We start from the raw sequence: 22,308 nt of genomic DNA, 5'->3' as shown, positions 1-22,308 counted from the left end.
ATTGAAAACTAGCTTACTCTAGAGGAAAAAGGAGAGGAAAGGGATGGAAAACAGGGGAAGAGGAGGGAGGTGTGGGAGAGGATAGTCAGATACAATATACTCTTGAGGAGGGACAAGGTAAAAGGGGAGAGAAATAGAACAAAGGGGGAGGGGAGGAATAGGATGAAGTTAGTAACAGCAACTACTGGGAAAAAAAATATTGAGGCAACTCTTCTGATGGACTTATAAAGAATGTGATCCATCCCAAAGACAGAGCTGATATTATCTGAACACAGACTGAAATACACTTATTTTTTCTCTCTCACTTTTATTTTTTGAGGTTTCTTTATGGGGGGGAATGAGGGATTATGTTTACTTTTACAACAAGACTATTGTAGTAATGTGAAAATAAATAAATAAATAAATAAATAAATGTAAAGTTAAAAAAAAAAGAATAATTAACCCTCTCACATTGAGGAGAGGTTGAAGGGTTAGGAGCACAACACCCCACCCCCAGATTGGAAAATCTGAATAAAGTTGAAAAGATAAAATATGCTGATAATATAAGACTCTATATTTTATGCATTTTTGAGCTTCTTAACTTTTTCTGTGTTATCTGCTGGTCTTTGGATGTCATCTGCAGCTTCCACAAAACTCCCCCCAAAATTCCACATTTAATTTTTTATGCCAACTCTCAATATAGCTAAACAGTGATGGGAAAAGTTGAGATGTGGAAGGAATAACTGTATTGTCTTCCCCATTCTCTTAAGTACTTAAGACTATTGACCCACTTTAGAGTATTCATCTTCTCCACCCTGGAAATGCTACAAACTCACCATTCTCCTTTGAGAAGTGGTCCTTTTGTTTACTCTAAGAGAAAATTTTGGGGCAGAAAACACTTCGGGGGGGGGGGGGACTGAGTAGTGACCATTGTTTTGGAATATTAATCCTAAACTGTATTTTAACAGTATGACTTTCTCTAAGATTCCTATAAATTTTCCTCAATTCCTCAGATTGTCTTGGGGGTAAAGAGACAAGCCCAAGGAAGTTTTGAGTATTTATATAATCTGCACACTCATCCTCCTTGCTCCTCAGGAACCTTAACATATTTGCTTTTAGGTTCTAATCACAATATAGCTGGCTTCTTCTATACCTATTTTTTTTAAATCCTTGTGGAATAAATGAAGGATTTCATAGCTAATTCAAGAGCTAATTCTGTTCTGAATACAGATGAATTTCTAAGAATGTGTGAGATTTGAGGGAAAGAAACCTCTTGCCCAAGATGCCTTTAATTAAAATGACGGAAAAAGAAACTCACCAGATTCTTAGAAAGATATAATCCCTTTCAGAGTTTACTCTTACTGAACTCCCTTCGGAAAGCAAGACTGATTAAGGAGGTTATCTTGGGTCAAAGTCATTTCCTTAACTCTTAATTCTCCTCCCCTTTCTCTTTCCTCCCCGCCCTCCAATTCCGGAATTTTAGGAAAAGACTGGTAGGGTTAGTCATTTGAGAACCGATCTGTCTGGCGGAAGGTAGGAACCACTTCTTTCTCCAGGGCTCTTGGGGTGTGGGCCATCTATCTGGATTCAGAGCCACCGGGATTTGAGTTTCCTAGATCGTGGGCATTTCAAGGCTTCCTCCAAATCTGGGACTTTCTTGCTTCAACAGCTAGAGCACCTCAGCCCCAACCTGGGGTTTGCAAGGCCCCTGCTTCTTGCCAAGTTCCTCTCTCATCCTCTATGATCTGCCCATTCTCTCTGAACCTACCTAGCTACAGGAAGCCAAAAAACTGAGGTGTATGGATGGATGGATCAAAGAATGTCTGTATGTCTGTATTGTGCATCTGTGTGTGTGTTATCTCTGTATGTGTGTGCATGAATTCTGCATAAACAGTTGAGAAAGCTTGTATGAAAAAGGGTAGGCACTTGATCTACTTCACTGAGAGCCCTGGAGGGGATCAAAACTATAAAGTTTTACTGGAGAAAAAAGAAAAGTGCAAGATTCCATTGAGCAAAAATATTACAAAGCAGATTTTTGTTCGAGGACTGTCTTTCATTACTTTACAAGGAAACAAACCAATGTTGAAATCTTTGGGGATCTCCTGACAGCCAACAGCAGAATTAGCCCTTCAGAAGCAGGACTTTCTCTAATCTAACCAAGTTGTTATTAGAAGAATAAGCACAAAAATCTGTTTTTCACACTGGCTAAAGCCTTGAGTTCTCTAGAGTTCTACAAGTGATACTCTTGCTATGGCTACTGTAGTAAGAGCTTGAGAATTCAGTAGACCTTTTTTACAGCTGGGAACCTGGTGTCACTTGACTTTCCTCCATCCTCTTTAAAAATGGGAATAAGAAGAACACATAATTCTTAGGATTGTTGCGAGGTTCAAATGAGATGATGGGCAGGTAAGTGTTGCTGTGGAGAAAGCCCTAGGCCTGGGGTCAGTAAGTTCTAAGTTCAAATCCAGCCTCAGGAATTTACTACTATATGACCCAGGACAAGCTACTTTACTTCTGTTTCCTCATATGAGAAATAGGATAATAAAAGCAGCTACTTCTCATGTTTGCTGTGAGGATCAGATAAGATCATAATTATAAAGTATTTAGCACTGTGTCTGGTATATGGTTAGTGCTATGTAAATGTTAATTATTTTATTATTCATATATAAAGCCCTCTGAAAGCCTTAAGGGATCAGTACTAGTGTTACTACTTTTTAGTTAATGTAAAAAGGACAAAGAGTGCTTGCCTGATTTTGAGCTTTTACAATTGTTAAAAAAGATTACCCCACACCAAAGTCTTGGACAATTATCTTAGGCATTATTTCATTCAATATAAAGAATTCAATTCTATAAAATCCAATGAATAACTGAGTTTTTAATTTTCTTGCATCTTACTTTTCTTCAGATGTTTTCTACTACATGAGGAATTCTCCTTTCCCTTTGCATTTTAAATGGTTAATATTACTTTTATTCTTACCTATGAATTATTCAATATCTGTCCAGATGGTTTATTAATCAATCGAGAAGCATTTATAATATACTTATGATATGCCAGACACTTTGCTAAGTGATAAGGATAATAGGGAAAAAAAATTTTTTTAAGCCCCCAATCTTAAGCAGTTTACATTCTAATGGGTAGACATGCACATAAATGGAAACATCCACCATATATACAGAAAGGATCACTAGGGAAGAAGGTACTAGCCCTGAAAGGAGTGGTTTTAGCTGGGTTTTGAAGAAAGCTGGGGAAACTAAGTGGCACAGATGAGAGGGAGAGCATTGTAGACATGGGGAAAAGCCAGGGGAAAGATCCAAAAGTAGAAGACTGTGATGTATAGGAACAAGTAGGCCAATGTAAATGGATCATACAGTTCAAAGAGGGGGAGTAAAGTAGAAGAAAACTAGAAAGGTAAGAAAGATTCAACTTATAAAGAACTTGAAATGCCATCAAAAGCCTTTGGATTCAGATTTAAGACTAACAAAGGAGATGGTGAAGTTTAGGGTGACGTATCAGACTTGTGCTTTAAGAAAATCATTTTGACTTTGAAGTTGAAATTGGATTGGAGTCAGGAAGTTAGGAGGCTATTGCAGTAGTCCAGATAACAGAGATGATGATTAGATTTTTAATAGACCGTGTGTGTGTGTGTGTGTGTGTGTGTGTGTGTACAATATCTATACCTGATAATCTTTTACTAAAATCTAAAGTCCATGAGGTCAGAGGAATTTCACCCAATATTACATAATAGATGAGTAATAAATTATCTTTGTTGAATGTAATAGAATCATATTAAGGCCACGAAAATACTAGTTTACACAATTTGTCTGCCTAACCTCAGGTATTAAGTAACAAAAATAAAGTAACCAGGTAAACAAACTGCTTCTGGCAAGAAGCATAACCAATGTTAAGCAAAATTGTGACATAAATAAGATTTTCCCTAAGCACCTTAATACCTGTCTCCTTTCTCAGCCCCCATAGTCCCTTTCTTTCCTGGATAGCCAGTTTCCTCAAACTTGTTAGTCCTTTCTAAGGAAACTATCTGACAAATAAATTCTACCAAAGTATTGCTTTTTTCTATTAATAATATTTTTTTCTAAATACATGTAAAGATAGTTTTCAATGTTGATTTTTTTTAATTTTTTTTTAGGTTTTTGCAAGGCAGATGGGGTTAAGTGGCTTGCCCAAGGCCACACAGCTAGGTAATTATTAAGTATATGAGGCCAGATATGAACTCATGTACTTCTGACTCCAGGGCCGGTGCTTTATCCACTATGCCACCTAGCTGCCCCTAACATTAATTTTTTTGTAAGATTTTGAGTTTCACATTTTTCTGCCCTCTTCTTTTCCTCCCCCTCCCCATGATATAATATATATATATATATATTTGTAAGATTTTGAATTCCAAATTTTTCTCCCTCCTTCCTAATAGTTATCAATCTTATATAGATTATTTATGTACATATGTATTTATATACAAACATGTTTCCATATTAGTCATGTAACCAAAGTAATGTTAATGTATTTGAGACGAATGAAAGAGAAATCTGTGGGAGACTTAGTTTATTTAATTTGTTACCCCAGTTAGAAGCATTTATATTTCAAAATAAACATGATAAGGTAATGGTTAACCCAGAAGAAGAGCAAAATTTCAGTTATCACTAAGAAAAAATATTTTGGGACTGGAGAATAGAATAAATATGAAATAAATTCTACCCACCTTCTAGTGAAATGATAAAATTAGTTCTTCCTAATCTAGGAGTCATCTTTGACCTTTCACTTTTGTGTTCTGAATCCAAACCTGTAAATTCTTTCTCAACAAGCCTTTCTTAATCACCTTCTCTGTGCTGAAAACTATACTACCTGCTGGGGTACAGATAAAACTCAAACTGTCTCTACCCACAAGGAGGAGTCTATATCTACACATACAAGTGTATACCAAATAAATGCAAGGTGATTTCAGGTGCCTGGGAGAAGGAAGCATGAGTGCCTGGGTGGATCAGGTAAGGCCTCATGGAGGAAGCAGCATTTGATCTAAACTCTGAAGGAGTTTGAGATTCTGAGAACCAAAGATGAGATGAGAGTGCTTTACAGGCATAGAGGACTATGAGGGAGGAGGTGGGCTCTAGCGGGGAGAACAGCAGCAAAGGCATATTGACTGGAAATGGAAAGGCAGGCTGTAAGGAACAGTAGAAAGCCAGCTTGGTCAGAAAATAGAATTAGGATAGCACAAAGTAAGGAATATATAGAATATATCTGGAAAGATGGTAAGGACTTTAAATATGAAACAGAGGAGATTGTATTTGATTCTACATGTAACAGTCACTGGAATTCATTTAGCAGAGGAGTAATACATTCAAACCTTGATTTTAGGATGTGAATTAAGGAGATCAATTAAGAGGTTATTGCGATAGTCCAAATATAAATTGATGAGGACCTGAATTGGGATGAATATTAATGTGAACAGAGAAAAAAAGATGAACATGAGATATATAACAGGGAAGGGGAAGGGAGGGGAGGGAGGAGAAGGGAGGGGAGAAGAGGACAGGGGAGGGGAGAGGGGGAGGGAGAACCCAGGAATGAACCCTAGGATAAACCCATATTTAGGATTAAAGTGTACCTGAGATGATTCAGAGAAGAAAAAGGAGTCAGACAAACAGGAAAATAACTCAGAACAATAGCATGAAAACACAGGAGAGCATATCCAAGAGGAGAGGAGAGGTTAGTTAATAGTGTCAAGTGGTGAAAAGAGGTCAATAAGGATGTTTGAGAAAAGGCAACAGAGCAGTAGGGGACAATGTCAATTGAGGTGGGAGCTGAAGTGCAAGGGTTGGGAAGTATCTGAGAGGAGAAGTAGAAACAGTGAGAAAAGAGGGTTTTTTTAGGAGTTTTTCAATACACAAAAGAGGGTGATGGGAAAAAACTAGAAGGGATGGAAGGGTCAAGAAATTTTGTTTTAAGGACAGAAGAGTCTTGAGAGTGTTTTGTAGGTAGCAGAGAATGAGTCAGTTAAAAGAGAACATTAAAGATGAGGGAGAAAGAGAGAGAGAGACAATGGTGGAACAATCTGCCAAAGAAGATGGGAGGAATAGAATCAAGGATACTACTAGAGGATATGGCCTCATTGAATCACCTCTTCATCAGACATTGGAACAAAAAAAGGAGAGCATAAAGGATGATATCAACTATTTTTTGAGACAGTTTTAGCTAAATCTTATTTCTTTCCCCACAGCATCTCTTATGCACATTCCTTCCACTCCCTCCAAGTTCAGACCATCATCACATGGCAATGGTCTCCTAATTGGTCTCCTTGCCTTAAGTCTTTCTTAACTTCAACCTGTCTATCTGTTCAACTGCCAAAATGACCTTTCCTATAGCATAGATAACCATGTGACCCCCATTAGCCATCTCAAACTTTATGTCCCATAAATACATTCAGTCATTTTTTTCAGTCACATCTGACTCTTTCTTATCATTTGGGATTTTCTTGGCAAAGATACTGGGATCACTTGCCATTTCCTTCTCCAATCAATTCATTTTACAGAAGAAAAAACTGAAGTAAACAGGTTAAATGGCTTGCCCAGGATCACACAGTATCCAACACCAGATTTGAACTCAGGGAGATGAATCTTCTTACATTAGGTCCTGGTCTCTGTCCTCTATGCCACCTAGCTACCTGGTCCCATAGACAGAACTCAATTTCTTTCCATGTAGCCTCTCCCCAACCCCTCCCAAGAAAGGCTTAGATAGTGCCAATATAATATAATCTTATAGCTAAGAAGGAAAGGATTATATTCTATCTCCACTGTGTAAAAGAAAGAAAAGAAAGAAGAAATAAATAAATAATGGATTTGTAGTCAGGAGACCTGGGTTCAGATTTCAGCTCACACATCTACTAGCTATGCAATCACTGGCAACTCACTTGATTGATCTTCATTTTCTTTACTTTTAAATGGGAAAATAACATTGATATTGCCTCAAGAAGTTATTATAGAGAAAGTGGTTTGTACATATTAAAGCTCTGTGTAAATATGAATTATGGGTGACTTCTAGATAAGGGAAAAAACAATTTTTCAGCAAAAAATTCATTAGTTCTTCTGAATACTTAGTAAATATGGCCACTAATATCTCAGCAAAATAAAGTTTCTATTTAAGTGGGATATATTAAAGTTTTTATTCATGTTCCAATTGACCAAGAATCTTCTTTTAATTTTTGACCACAATTAAATTGACAATGTGCTGCTAGGCATTATGCCAAATGTAAAAAGTAAAAAATGAGAGGGTTCCTACCTACTGTTTCCAAATTTCTTTAGATCCTGATCCCTTAGAAATATTTTCGTATTATAAAAGAGTCAATCAAACCCTCACCATACTTTAAATGTTAGTAAATGAAACATTTACCATATTGTAATATATGACCAAATTACACTTGTGTTAGAGATTCACTCATGACCTGAGGTGAAATACCATCCATACTTCTCATTCTCTTGGCCTATATCCAAGAACTGGCTGTGTCAGGGTCAATCCTAACCCAATGCTTATTAAATTTTCATTGTGAGGGGCGGCTAGGTGGCGCAGTGGATAAAGCACTGGCCCTGGAGTCAGGAGACACTTAATAATTACCTAGTTGTGTGGCCTTGGGCGAGCCATTTAACCCCATTTGCCTTGCAAAAACCTAAAAAAAAAAATTTATTGTGAGTATTTACACCTCAGACACTTCATACTACAGATCAGAACTTGATATCCAGACACACAGACACACACACACACCATTTTAAGGCTAAAGTCCAATTATAGTATATCATTCACAAATTTAATAGAGATAAATATAAGTTCTTCACTTGGGTTCAAAATTCAACTTATACAATTATAGATTTAGAGAACTTCAAGGTTATAAAGTCTAAGTCTCATCTAGTAAAAGAAACTGAGGCCAAAAGAGGCTAATTTAATTTGTCCCAGGACTAGTACTTGAACCCATATTCTTTGACTCTAAACTCGGTCCTCTTTTTGCTATTTCACACAATTCTGTAAGGAAAGATCCAGAGAGTGCTCTTCCCACTTCCTACCATTCTTTCTTACAGAGAGACTTGTTTCTTTTGAGTCACATCTTGATTTTCTAGCTATACAGATTTCGAAGGCATATGAGACAAGGAAAGTTTCATGTTGCTTCTCCATAATCTGCTAACTTCCTGATTCATTGAACTCAGAGTTAGGTAAGGCAATTAGTTATCCATATTTGATTAATAGCATCCAATTTAGCATTTTGGTATCTCCTAAGATCAATTGACTTCACCTTTCAATAATAACTGACTTTGAATACCAATGCACCAAATTCCCAATAGGATAAAGGCACTCATTATCAATCACTTATCAGTTGGTAGATAAATAGGCTTCTGAAAGTCATTGCTTTTCTCTTACAAAATTTCAACTAGTCTATCCAGGCTAGAAACTATTGAGAGAGAGAGAGAGAGAGAGAGAGAGAGAGAGAGAGAGAGAGAGATGATTTCTATTAGCAAACTAATATTATTAGGTGTATGAGAAAGTTAATTGGGTGGTTTATCACTTTTAATCCAGCTTTCACCAAAGGGTCCCAAGAGATCAAGTTCAATCTAACCCTTTGTTTAGATTGCTATTTCTAAACCTACTCCACTGCTTGTGACTTTTTTCAAAAAAGATAGCTGGGGCAGCTAGGTGGTGCAGTGCACAGAGCACCAGCCCTGGAGTCAGGAGTACCTGAGTTCAAATGTGCCCTCAGACACTTAATAATGACCTAGCTGTGTGGCCTTGAGCAAGCCACTTAACCCCATTGCCTTGCAAAAACCTAAAAAAAAAAAAAAGATAGCCATTGGCAAATCTTTGACCTTTGCAGGGTTAACAAAGTTTTCCCCACCACTTTCTTATAACTGAGAAGCTGCATGATATATTAGATAGAAAATCAGAAAAACTTGGATTCAAGATCTACCTCTGATGGATTCAAGACCTGCCTATGACACATGGGCTGTTATTCTAGGCAAGACTATTTTTTGTTTTCTTTTTGTTTTTGCAAGGCAATGGGGTTAAATGTCTTGCCCAAGATCATAGACAGATGATTATAAAATGTCTGAGGCCAGATTTTAGTGCCTTTGCTCTATCCACTGTGCCCCTTAGGTGCCCCTAGGCAAGACTTTTAAACCTATCAGCAGACACTCTAAGACTATAAAATGCTCATCTGCATTGGCTATAGGATTCCTCACTATGAATTCCCTATGTCTATGAAAACATGGTTCTGAACCAAAAAAAAAAAAAAAAATGAACCACTAAAGGCTATTATTAATCCCCTCTCCTCTGAGTTTAAAAAAAGTTCCAGTTCTTTATGCTTTTTTATCATGGGAACTCACTGGGTTTTTTCTTCTTTTCTATTTTCTTCTTTTCTTTCAATTTTCTCAGTTCTTTCCAATCTCTTCTAAAATGCTGTTCTTGGGGGTGACTAGGTGGTGCAGTGGATAAAGCACCAGCCCTGGAGTCAGGAGCACCTGGGTTCAAATCCAGTCTCAGACACTTAATAATTACCTAGCTGTGTGGCCTTGGGCAAGCCACTTAACTCCATTTGCCTTGCAAAAAAAAAAAAACAACTAAAAACTAAAATGCTGTTCTTCCCACAAACCATTAATCAACGGTAATAGCTTATCAATTAACAATGTTAAGTCAAGGAACTTATTTGCCTGCCCATGGTGTTAGCCAGTGTACTCCTTGATGTACTCTCTAGCTTCTGATTAGGGAGGTAATACAAAATGTACAAGGAACTGCAATTATACTTCAACAATCTGTTCTATATTTTCAATAGGGAGAAAAAAACTGATGAAATGTACTTTGATGAGGATGACAATGCAATCAACCTTATAGAGATAGAGTTTCGAGATGGTGCACTTTACTTCAAAGGTAAATCTTACAGCTTAAGGTTCATCCATATGCTCATCCAAAAAAGGTGCTGTGAGGTATCCTACCGAATTAATTCCATTTTCTTTTTTACTTCCATTTTAATATTTGAGAATGTTTACTCCATTAAAAAAAGGAGACATCAGTTGGCATCTTTAGATTTGCTCTAAAATATATAGTATAAATATATATGATGTCAAGTTCCATTCAGGAAACTTTTACTGAGTACATACTATTTGAAGTGTACTCTCCAGATGCTAAAGAAGATATAAATAAAAAGAAGATAAAGGAATTTAATGATAGGTGCCAAGTAATTAAAATTAAAAATTATTTTCTGAACAGTAGAAGAGTTATCAGTGGAGCAGGTTGTTGAAAAGTGAGGGGAAATTTGGAAAAGGCTTCTTAGAGATAATAGCATCTAGGTTGGGTAAATTGGCAGACCTGTAGAACATCAAATTGATAAGTTTGCAGTATTGTTCCTTAAGGCAAAATTGCATGAATCCCTTAAGTTTTTAGTTTTAAATAATTTCAACAAAGGGAAATACATGTATAAGTGAAGAAGTGTTCTTAAAAGTATTATAAAAACAACATTTTTATTGCAGGCTCAATAAAATATCTTTACCTTAAAAGTAAACATGGGTAGGTTAAAGAACAGGAGAACAAAGTAGAATATAGAAGTAAAGCAGAGGAGTGAAGAGAGATAGGAATGGGGAAGGGCGATAGTGAAGAAAAATAGGAAGGAGAAAATATACAACAATTAATTATAGCTTAGAATGTGAATGGGATGAATTTGCACATAAAATGGCAACTAACAGAAGATTAAGAATATGAATTCAAGAATAAGTTACTTTCAGAAAAAGCTATGAAAATGAGAGATGCACTCAAACATAAAATAAAGATCATGAGGAGAATTTATTATATAGAAAATCAGGGATAGAAATCATGATCTCAGACAAAATTAAAGCTAAAATAGATTTAATCAAAAGAGAAAAATAGGGAAACTACACTATGTGTCAGTCATATTATTCAATATTGTTTTAGACTATTTAAAATAAGCAGACAGTATAATATGCCTGAGAGTACACCTGCCAAAACAGACACAGTAACTATATGAACATAAATATAAAACACTTTTTATATAAAGTCAGATCTAAATAACTGGATACTTATTGTTCATGAGGAGGTAAAGCCGATATAATGAAAAAAATGACAATTTTACTTAACTAATTTATTTATGTAAAGCTACCTCAACTAAATTACTAAAAAAATTATCTTAGAAAAAATAATAACAAAGCTCATTTGGAAGAACAAAAGATCAGGAATTTCAAAGTAACCAGGTCAAAAGACATATATATATATATATATATATATATATATATATATATATATATATATATATATATATGTATGTATATATGTATCCATATATATATATGTATATGCAGATTCAGTAGTATCTGACCTTATATTAAGATGAGAACATTATTGACATGTGAAATGGTTAAATTTTTATTATTTTAAATTAATATTTACCTGTATAAATAAAATCTATATAGTCAAGAATAGTATGAATACAGAAAACTGGAAAAAACTTTCAGAGGCAATCTCAGATAGAATGCAATTAGATGGAATATTGATATGTTATAGGAAATTAGCTGATTGATATAGAAAAACATGAAATGACTTAGACTTATGAAGGAAAAATGCTAACCACCTGAAAATAAGCATAGACTTACATTTGTGTCTATATGTGTATGTTTACAGATATCTATGTATATGTATATATAGTTAGGCATAGATATATCTCCACACTTAATTGTAGTCTTCCCGGGGGGGGGGGGGGGATAAAGTAAAGTACACATCAGAGAATAAAAGAAAACCTACAAGGAAGCAAAGAAAAACTGGATAGCTTTGAAAACAATGTATAACATTTATTATATTAATTTTCTTGAAATGGAAATTTATTGGGGCAGCTAAGTGATACAGTGGATAAAGCACCAGCCCTGGAATCAGGAGGATCTGAGTTCAAATCTGACCTCAGGCACTTAATAATTTCCCAGCTGTGTGACCTTCAGCAAGTCACTTAACCCCATTGCTTTGCAAAAACTAAAAAAAAAAAGTAAATGTATTGTTTTATATTGAATTCTCTTTTATGTTCTGCTGTATATGGCAATTTTTTCTCTTCTTAATTTATATTTATGTTTATAATAAATTTTAAAAGTTACCAAAAAAGAATAAGCATAATTATTTTATAGACATTTCCATTTGGCTGAAAGAAATTTGAGTTTTTGAACTTAAACTTATTTTTAAATTTTTGCACCTCGATTTTTAAAAAAATCTTAAAGATGCCAACCTAAAATTATTCATTTGACATGCTATTTTGGCTCTTTACAATTTGGAATGGGAATGGGAAGGGAGAGAAAAGAATAAGCAGACTAAATAAATTCTAGGTGAAAATAAAAATATTTTTCCTTTGAAGCAAAAATGTAATAATATATTCTTTTTTTTTCTTCCTCTTTTTCCTTAAGCTGAAGATGATGGTAATGTATGATTGTTTCTCTACTTTGGATCCTATCTACTGGGAGATGCTTGAGATTGCATAACTACATATGCCATCTTTACCAATATGTTCAGCATGGAAACAGACTGACCTGACATGGTTCAGATTTGGTTTGAGAAGCCAGAATTCTTTCTGAATGGATGTGGTAGGCTCCATAAAGTATAAAAGAGAGAGATTATCACTGTGTCCTCTGATGCTTTGAAAATTCTGTAACTCTTAAAAATAAAAAGACAACCATTTTATGCAAAGAGAATATATATACTACTAAGCAGTATTTAATCTAACTACTGAGCATATGCAAATGGAACAAGAAATAGTAAAGCCTCTCAAGAAAAAGAGCAAAGGGGGTGGCTAGGTGGCACAGTGGATAGAGCACTGGCCCTGGAGTCAAGAGTACCTGAGTTCAAATTCAGCCTCAGACACTTAATATTTACCTGTGTGGCCTTAGGCAAGCCATGCAACCCCATTGCCTTGCAAAAAATTAAAAAAAAAAAAGAGCAAAGCACCAAGGAAAAATGTAGGGACATCTAGAGCACAAAAAAAGATTCCCAGAGTTGCTGCTTCTATCCTCCCTCTCATGGGTCCCCAAAAGAAAGTGGGCCATAGGGAGGCAAAATTATCCCCACAAATAAGCAGTGTATAGAACATATGGCCCCTTTGTTTGAAGAGAAGGATCCTATCTAGCTCAAGTTCTTAACTAGACATTGATTTTTTTCAGACTTCTCTTTTTTAAAATAATTTAACAGGAGTGACCAGGAAAAAAATCCCCTAATTTCTGTCACTGCATGGCCTCTCATAGCATGAAGCAAAAGAGCTCTGACCCCTTTCTGTGAAATGTAGATGGTCCCTTGCTTTGGAATGATGAAACAACTCCTGGTTGGTCAACAATGATGCTGGTTGCAATAAATACTTTCAGCAACTGAATCAAATGGAGCTATCCACTCTGTGGTATATAAAAAAAGAAAAAAGAAAGAAAGAAACCATTTAGGGCTTCTTGTTTGGGATGGGTCCATTAATTCCTCCCCCTTGAACTATCAGTACATCACAGAAAGAAGCCAGAGTAAATGCCCAACTCCACAAGTGGCACCCCAGTCCAATAGATTGGAAATGTCTCATCACCTTCATTACAGAAGCAATGCCCTTCTTTCTTTCAATTATGTATCACCTACATACACACACTCTACACTGGATGCCAAAGAGAATCACAGACTATGGAAAAGCTTCCTCTTCTCTTGTATTTATCTTGTAGCCCTTTGCATTTCTCAAAGATTGCACTAATTTCTTTTTTTTATTAAAGATATTATTTGAGTTTTACAATTTTCCCCAAAATATCACTTCCCCCCCCCCACGGAAAGCAATCTGTCAGTCTTTACTTTGTTTCCATGTTGTACATTGATCCAAATTGAGAGAAGATTGCACTTCTTTCTACATCTTTAGGTCTCTTGTATAGAGCAATTAAAAGGAGTAGGTGGAGGCTGCTAGGTAGAACGATGAACAGAGTACCGACCCTAGAGTCAGGAGGTCCTGAGTTCAAATTTGACCTCAGACACTTAATAATTGTCTAGCTGTGTGACCTTAACCCCATTGCCTTAAATAAATTTTAGAAAAGCTTAAAAAAAAGCAATAGGTGACATCATCAATGATAATTGTTATGAGAGACTGTTAATTTTTCAAAAAGAAAAGCTCATATTTCTGTGGTCTTTATAGATAACTTGCAATCAGATAATTTCCAAAAGTTTGAAGATCCTAGAAATGCAATCTTAAGAAACTTGAATAATCAAGTTCTCATGAAGAGTAATGAAATGAACATACCTGTGCTCGAAGATATGACTGATCATGAGATTCAAGGTATTGTTTTATTTGAATTGTCACTGCTAAAATTACTGCCTTAGCTGTTCCTGCTCTATTTTACTACTTAAGTTTTTCTCTCTAAGACTAATATCTTCACTAAAAATAATGAAAGATAAATCATATGTATTAGCAACAAATTTCTCCAGAAATTCATGTTTTGGTGGTTGTCCAGTTTCATTGGATTGAACAAAGTATTGAATAATCATGTCAAAATCTAGTATGCCTAACTCAGACCTTACATTTTCTAACATAGAGGTTAGCTAGTAACTCTCAGCAAAATTTGTTCTTATTAGCCCTCTTTTTGTCATATTTCTCCTTTCTTTTTAATGCTTTTTACTGTAATAAGATTTTACCTGAGTGGTAAAATTTGATCTTTTATGCCTTCCCATGATATTTTCTACAGTGGCAGCAAAACAAAGTCAAAGAGAAGTACAGCAGCATTTCAGATAGTTAACCTTTAACTAGAACCTACTTGGCCTCAAAAAAACTAAACAAGCTTCCAATTTTTTCCATTCATCAAATCCCAAATCTGGGAATTTCTGGGAGAGCTGATGGATACTATCTATGAAGCAGTTTATCCCTCAAGGTTGCAGTACTAACACTTGAGTCTGCAGAATAGCTCTGGGTTTGGAAATGAAACCCAGGGCTACCTGAAAGCTACAGTCAGATTCTTCAAGTTAGGGACAGCCTTTCACAGAAGTTATTATTGCAGGTATATGGCAAAACACATTTTGTAACTCTGATCAACTACATACAGAATACTGGTTGCAGGAACAACACAGTATAAAATTCATAATGGATCTTTGTAGGAATTTCTCTTAATTTAAGTATTTGATTAAAACAATTTTTTCTAAATAAGATTCTAATTTATTTAAATATTTATCCTCAGCAAATGCACACCAAACTATACTGATGATGCAAGCCTATAAAGAGACTGTGCCCAAAAGTTTGGCTATGGCCATCTTGGTGAATGGTAAAAAGCAGATTTATAGTCTGTCTTGCCAGAACCATGAACTTCAATTTAAGGTAAGACTGAGCTTCCTATACTTGTCTTGTTGATAGAAAAAATATTTGTTCAAGAGTTTAAACCTAATGCCAAATGAAACAGAAGGAAGAAAGCCATAAAGGGGGGAATAAGGTTATTATGAGACTTAAATGGAATTATTAATATTGTTGTTATTACCATTTTTGGTCTACAGTTATCAGACCTTCAGTTTCCCAAAGACTTCATTTCCTGAGCTTAAGCAATACAGAGGAGTGTGGTTAAATGTTTAACAAACATCTCTGGGTGGAATGCATACACATACATTTAGGTTTAATATGCTTTATAAACATTTTCTTCATTTTAAAAATCTAGGCAATCAACAGAACAATAATTTAAGCCCTGATTTGAACTGTTTGCTGATTTCCAAAGTATAAATGCTTAAGTTGAAAATTTCATCATTGGAAGGCAGTAGAGCTGGCTCCAGTACACTTGAATGGAGAGTTGGTATGGTATAGAGAGAAAAAGAACTTAAGTTTGAGGCAATAACCTGTATTCATTTTCAGCTCTGCTACTATTCCCCATGTGACCTTGGACAAATCATTTGATTTCTCTGGGCTTCAGTTTCTTCCTCTATAAAGGAGAGAGTCAGACAAGGTCTACTCCAGGATCCCTTTCCAGATCTAAATCCCCAAGTCTAACAAGTGCATTGTGACTGCATCCAGTAAGACTTTATATATATGGTGTCAAAAGTCAAATAGAAATATGACCACTTACGCATACATAAAGATCTCTACAATCTGCAAATTGACTTAAAAATCCAGACATTAGCATTACCTATGTTCTGTTATTTTTTTTGTATTTTGTTAACTATTTCTGACTCAGGAAACACCCAAGAGTGTTGCAGGCTTCATTGTAGCCTAGTGCATGTCTGATAACCTCTACTATATAAAACATAAAGTATACAGGGAGCTACCATATCACTCTAAGGCTATAATATGGCTCTCCCAGGAAGTAAGTCTGTTCTGAATACAGTCAGTTCTCAATTATTTCTAGGGAAGCACTGGAGTCAGATTGAACCAGTTCCTGAGAACCAATTGTTATATTTTCAATGTGAGCCTTAACTCTTAGAAACCAGCAAATATTACAAATCAAAGTTTGATTTATTGTTTTATTGATTTCTAGACAATACAATAATGGAGAAAATGTTAAGTTAGGTTATTTTAAGTAGGTTATTTTAAAATTTGTTAGTGTGTACATTTTCTCCCTGGTTGTTAAATATTTATTAGTACATTTATTTGTACATTTCCTACTACCTTCCCATAGGAATGATCTACTCCAAATTATCTCATTAGTGGCACCAAGTTTAATTTTTAAGCAACCCTCCTGGATTTTAGATGGGGTATATTTATTAATTTTAAAATTATGTAAAATATGGTTAGCAAGAAAAATCTGTTTATATAACATTTCTTGGAATTGAGCTTAATTTTTTTTAATTATCTTCCCTACTTTCCTTCTTCCCTGGCTAAACAACAGCCAACTCTAGTTATAAACTAACCTTAAGAACATGCCTTCCCAAACTTCCCTGAGCTTTCAGATGAATGAATAGTGAATGAAACATATTTCTTACACTCTGCTTTATTTTGGGACTTATTATCTGTTCTGGCTAAGATTCTGGATCATAAAGATGGCAAGTGGAGTGGGAGAAAGGCAGTGAAGAGATACCTTCATGGTCAACCAACTACTGCCGAGAGGGACTGGCACTGCAATCCACAAGATAGTCAAGCACTCTACCAGCTCTTGCTGGAATTCTATCTCATCCTGAACAGATGTTAATTCAGTTGGATGTCAGAGGATTTGCAAATTTAGCTAAGAAGGAGGACATACCATTTATTCACTGACTATTCTAGGCAACCCTACCGAATGCTACTGATGCAAAGGCAAACAAGAAATAGTCCCTCCCCTCAAGGAACTTACATTCTAATGAAGAAAAAACACACATGAAAATGAAATATTAACTAAATGCTAGATTGACTAAATAACTAGATGCAAAATAACCTCCTTGGGGAAGAGTCTTAGCAACTGATGAGGGTGTGGAGTGCAGAGAGAGCTGGAGGACTCTATGGAGTTTAGGAAGGAGTGTTTTCCAGGAGAGGGGGAAATCCTTTGCATGGAGATATAAGATAAAATGTCACAAATAGGGAACAGCAAATTGACAAGTTTGTCTAGAAATAAGAATATTAGAAGGAGATTAATGTGAAATGAGCCTGGAAAGAAAGACTGAATCCATATTCTGAAGGGTCTTAAAAGCCAAGGAAGTTTACATGTGATCCTAAAGGAAAAGAAAGCCACTGGAATTTTTTGAGGAGGACAATGACGTGGTTGTTCCTCCTAGAAAAATATCAAAGAATAAATTGGTGAGGTAGCATCTCAGAGATAGCAGCATTTCTATATACAGAAATAGTTTTTCTCTATAGTAGATATTCTGCATTAGTTCCTGAATCAGGGTGGTATTTCTACACAAATTATACACTCTCAGGCTGAGGCTTAGTGTAGGATGTAACATTTTTTTTTTCCCTTTCTCCATAGGAGGGTCCTCCTCCAAATCATATTGCAGCTGAAACAAGTGAGTTTATATTCTACCAACATAAGGTTCCAGGCCATAAGAAGATGCAATTTGAATCTTCATTGTACCCCGGATATTTTCTGGCTTGTAAGAAGGAAGAAAAGGGAGATTTTAAACTCGTTTTAAAACAAGACTGTCAAGAAGTGGATACGTTTATGATGTTTACTGTTCAGTATTGTTAGGGGGGAAAAAGGCAATAAAACCACTTTGAAAAAATTTCTTGGAACAATAGAGAAAAAAAAGTATGAGTTTAAAATCCCAAACAAAAACAAATTCATAGTGATTTGAGAGTTCTAAAAAAAATTCATCCTCTTTATTAAAATGGTAAAATCAAGAAATAAAGGTCAAGTACCATGAACACAATGATATGAAAAAAAAAAATAAAGGCATACTTAACTGTTGTATCACAGTTAGTCTCACTGTGACTTTGGGCAAAACCAATTCAATTAATTTTTCTGTAATCTCAGCTTCCTTACTCTTACCTCTTCACAAATTCTGTGTTCCAAGCAAATAGAATAATTGTTTCCTGACATATCCTTTCTTACTTGTGTAAGCACACAAACCACCCCAATGTTTAAGAGGCACTCATCCCTATGCTCCACTCTGGTGCATCTTGACTTTTCTTCCTCTTGGCTCATTTCCAGGGCCAAGGTGAAGCCTTCCCTGAGCTCTCCACTGTAGTTATCTTTCTCGTCTCAGATATTCTTAGAGCACTTCACCTGATATCTCCTTTGCCTTTAGTCTCCTGGATCAACAGACTCAAGACCTTGATTGCATCTTCAACCTTCATTTATTCAACAATATTTATTATGTGGTCATTTTGTCTAAGGGCCCCACCTCCTTTATACCTGGGATATTCATTCACCAAGTCCTAACAATTTTCCTCCTTGTAACAACTCTTATAGTCTTTATTCCCTTTCCATTCCCATTCCCATTGTTCACATGCTGGTCCATGCCTTCATTACCTCACATTTAGGTGAGATGTGTTGCCAAATGTTTAACAACTTACTCTCTGAAAAAAATAAAAAGCATACATGACACTTAAGTTTAATCTGGATTATTAAGATTTTATCCATAACCTTCTTAAGTCAATAATTAACAAAACAATCAAGCAAGTCCTGATTTGTAGTATTTGCAGATTTCCAAGTTATAAGTATTCACCTAGTAAATTTAATAATTAGATTTCATAAGTTGTTTCAAGCTGCTTCTGGTACACCTTTAGTTTATGTCAATAATAATAAAATTTCTTCTTTGCCCAATCCATCCTGTCATTTTTATCAGATTAACTTTCTTAAAATTTATTCATAAGATTCTCAATTCATCACATTCCTAAACAAATATTACCAGCTGTATTCTGTCATGCACAGAAAACAACTCAAAAATTGCCACAACTATGGTCAAATGGTCTCCATGGAGTTGATGAAGAACTATTTGTCCATGCACAGAAAGGAGTCACTATGAAACCAAGATGTGTACCTGCTGCCATAGACACAAAACCCAGCACAGGGGTCTTTTCTATACTGGTTATTCTTTTTTTTTTTTAGATTTTTGGCAAGGCAAATGGGGTTAAGTGGCTTGCCCAAGGCCACACAGCTAGGTAATTATTATTAAGTGTCTGAGACCGGATTTGAACCCAGGTACTCCTGACTCCAGGGCTTGTGCTTTATCCACTGCGCCACCTAGCCACCCCTCTGCTGGTTATTCTTGACCTAGCTACTTTGGAAATGAGTTCACATGAAGCCCATCCTCCTGAGGAACTTTGGTCTTTCTTTATGGTTAACATTATTTTGTTAGTGCATTGTGTTAGTTTGGGTTTTTATCAGTAGACCAGTATCCAGATCCTTATCACTCTTTATGATTCCAGAAAGATATGAACCTCTACTACAAATCCTCTGATCTGCATGCTTCTGTGTAGGGACTAGAGGAATCCAGAAGCCAGATCCAGAAAATTTCCCAAAGATTCTGTTCTTAACACTTTTTCTCATCTGTCTTTGTATCCGATCCCTTGGTAACTCCATTCCTACATATTATCTCTTAACAAATATGGGCCCCAACTTAGCACATGGTTGTGACAATGGGAATGGTTAAGAAGGAATGGATAGATATGAAGATGTGAAAGAATGATAAATAACCAGAATCTCTAGCGCTGTTCTATCTACATGACTCCAAGCCTACATCAGCATCTGGATTTCCCACTAGCACTTCAAATCCAATATTTCTAAAATCAAGTGATCTTTTGCCCAAAACTCCTCTCTGATTTCTCTATTTATACACTCAAATGAGTATTTGGTGTTCTCTTTCTTCCCTCTCACTTTTCATATTCAATCAGTTATTTATCAGTTTGGTGGCAGCTAAGTGGCACAGTAGATAGAGGGCCAGGCATGGAGTAAGGAAGACTTGAGTTCAAATTTGACCTGAAATACTTCCTAGCTATATGACCCTTGGGAAGTCATTTAACCTCATTTGTCTCAATGAGCTGGAGAAGGAAATAGCAAAGCAATCTAGTATATTTGCTTAAAAAAACCAAATATGGTCACAAAAAGTCAGATAAAAAAATAACAACAACAATCAACTCAATGTTTCCTCTGCAGCATTTCTTGCCATTATTTTATCTTGCCACTGCTATCCTACTAGTCTGGGCTCTCCTAATGTATCACTATTGTGGGAGCCTCCACTCCTCATCCAATACTGTCTTTACACCACTGTCAGATTAATCTATGGCATGCATAATGTTACTCCCTTTCCCCAAATTCTTAAACATATCCCTATTCACTTCTGGTGTAAAATTCTCATCATTGACACTCTACAGATAACAAGGTTAAGAAGAACACTACAAGAAGACCTGAGTTCAAATCTTATCTCAGATATTTATTAGTTGTGAAATTCTGGGACAATCAATGAACCTCCTCATTTATTGATGAGTTTTCTCATCAAAAAGTAAGGATAATATAGCATCTACCTTACAAGATTGTTGTGAGGATCAAATAAGATAACATATATATAAACCTTTAAGAGTTATATAAATCTAACTGTTGTTATCACTATATGTTAAGTCAGTTCTTCCAGACATATCATCATTGCTGTTGTATCTTCAGTAGAATAAAATGCACAAGATATGTGTAGAGAACAGTGTGTAGTCCCAAAGCACCACTGTGCTAAACACACCCTGGCAGGGAAAGGACAAGGTAGATACAGACATAATATGAGACACCCAGGTGGCAGCCAAAGTCACATCAAATACCAAAGGAAAATGGGTGAAATGAACCAAAACAAAATCTAGATCACATCAGCTACTTAGCAGCTTATTTTGTTGAATCTCAATAATCCATTCATTTTCCCAAACCCTAATTTTATTATGAATCTTTTGAAAGACAGGACTACAGCAGCATTGAATGAAGCTCCAACATAGTCTAATACCTTGCCCAGTTTGTTTCAGGTATGAATGGAGCCTCTGAAGTTCACCCCCGGTATGGGACCCTGATTATGCTCTTCTGTCTCAGCATCCATTGCCAACACATTCCTTGTTATGGCTGTGGAGACCATTCCCCACTGTAGAGGACCACAGGTAAATGGAACTCTGACCATGATGGTTGAATAGACCCTCTCGGTGGAAGGAACCTGCTCTCTATGACTGGATTGGTTCCCCATCCCACAGGAAGCTTTAGTGGTTGCTTTCTAAGTATTCAATGTTCCAGGAAGATAAGTAGTTATGTGGTTATGATTCATCTGATATGCCAGAACATACAGCATGGTCTGGAATTAAGGGAAGTATTTAATGTTCTCAGGTGATCAGATAAAGAAGGGACCTTGTGGTTTTTTGTGACATATAAGCTTGTGCACAGCTTAATAAAGGAGACTCTCATTTCCATCACTTTGGAGTCCTGTCTCTCTAGACAATCTTCTCTCATGTAACTCTGTACCTCTTTCCTCACTCCACCATGGGTCAGTGGGGTCCTCAACACCCCACCAAACCACAGCCTGACTTTCCAGCCTCATCTCATTTGATTCCCCTATGCAATTCAATAAATATGCCCTACATGCAGCATGTTCTTTGCTCTGGTTAAATTAAACTGTTCACTATCCCCTGTATATATCCTTTTTCTGTACTTTTGCTGACATCATTCCCTATGCCTGGGATGTCCTTACTCTCTCTCCCATGTCTAACTTCTGAAATCCTGCCTAATGCCTAATTTGAACACCACTGTCTCTGCTATATATAGTCATGATGCTTCTTCTTTCTTAAACCTAAAAAAGTACTTTATGCTTCACATGCAAATTTGTTAACACATCATCAGTATTCATGTATGTGTCCTATTTCCCTAATAGAATGTAACTTCCCCACAGACAAGAGATCGTATTTTATTTATCTTTGTAAATCTCACACAGTCCTGTGTATAACA

At 35.9% G+C, this 22,308-nt stretch overlaps 1 protein-coding gene across 2 annotated transcripts; it reads left to right on the top strand.

Moving 5' to 3' along the window:
- The first annotated feature begins 1,467 nt into the window (after positions 1 to 1,467).
- Positions 1,468 to 19,160, top strand: IL18 (interleukin 18). Of its 2 annotated transcripts, XM_074216683.1 has the most exons (6): positions 1,468 to 1,512; positions 9,798 to 9,892; positions 12,418 to 12,429; positions 14,157 to 14,297; positions 15,190 to 15,326; positions 17,872 to 19,160. In XM_074216683.1, the coding sequence occupies exons 2-6, from the start codon at positions 9,817 to 9,819 to the stop codon at positions 18,088 to 18,090; spliced, it is 585 nt and encodes a 194-aa protein (XP_074072784.1). In that variant the 5' UTR covers positions 1,468 to 1,512; positions 9,798 to 9,816; the 3' UTR covers positions 18,091 to 19,160. The 2 variants fall into 2 exon arrangements, with proteins under 2 accessions (XP_074072784.1, XP_074072785.1); XM_074216684.1 differs by lacking the exons at positions 1,468 to 1,512; positions 9,798 to 9,892; positions 12,418 to 12,429 and adding an exon at positions 12,443 to 12,594.
- Positions 19,161 to 22,308: the final 3,148 nt, after the last annotated feature.

Source organism: Macrotis lagotis, chromosome 1, assembly GCF_037893015.1.
Source record: "Macrotis lagotis isolate mMagLag1 chromosome 1, bilby.v1.9.chrom.fasta, whole genome shotgun sequence".
Classification (NCBI taxonomy): Eukaryota; Metazoa; Chordata; class Mammalia; order Peramelemorphia; family Peramelidae; genus Macrotis; species Macrotis lagotis.
Note: the sequence above shows the minus strand (reverse complement) of the source record. Positions and strands in the feature narration are given on the sequence as shown.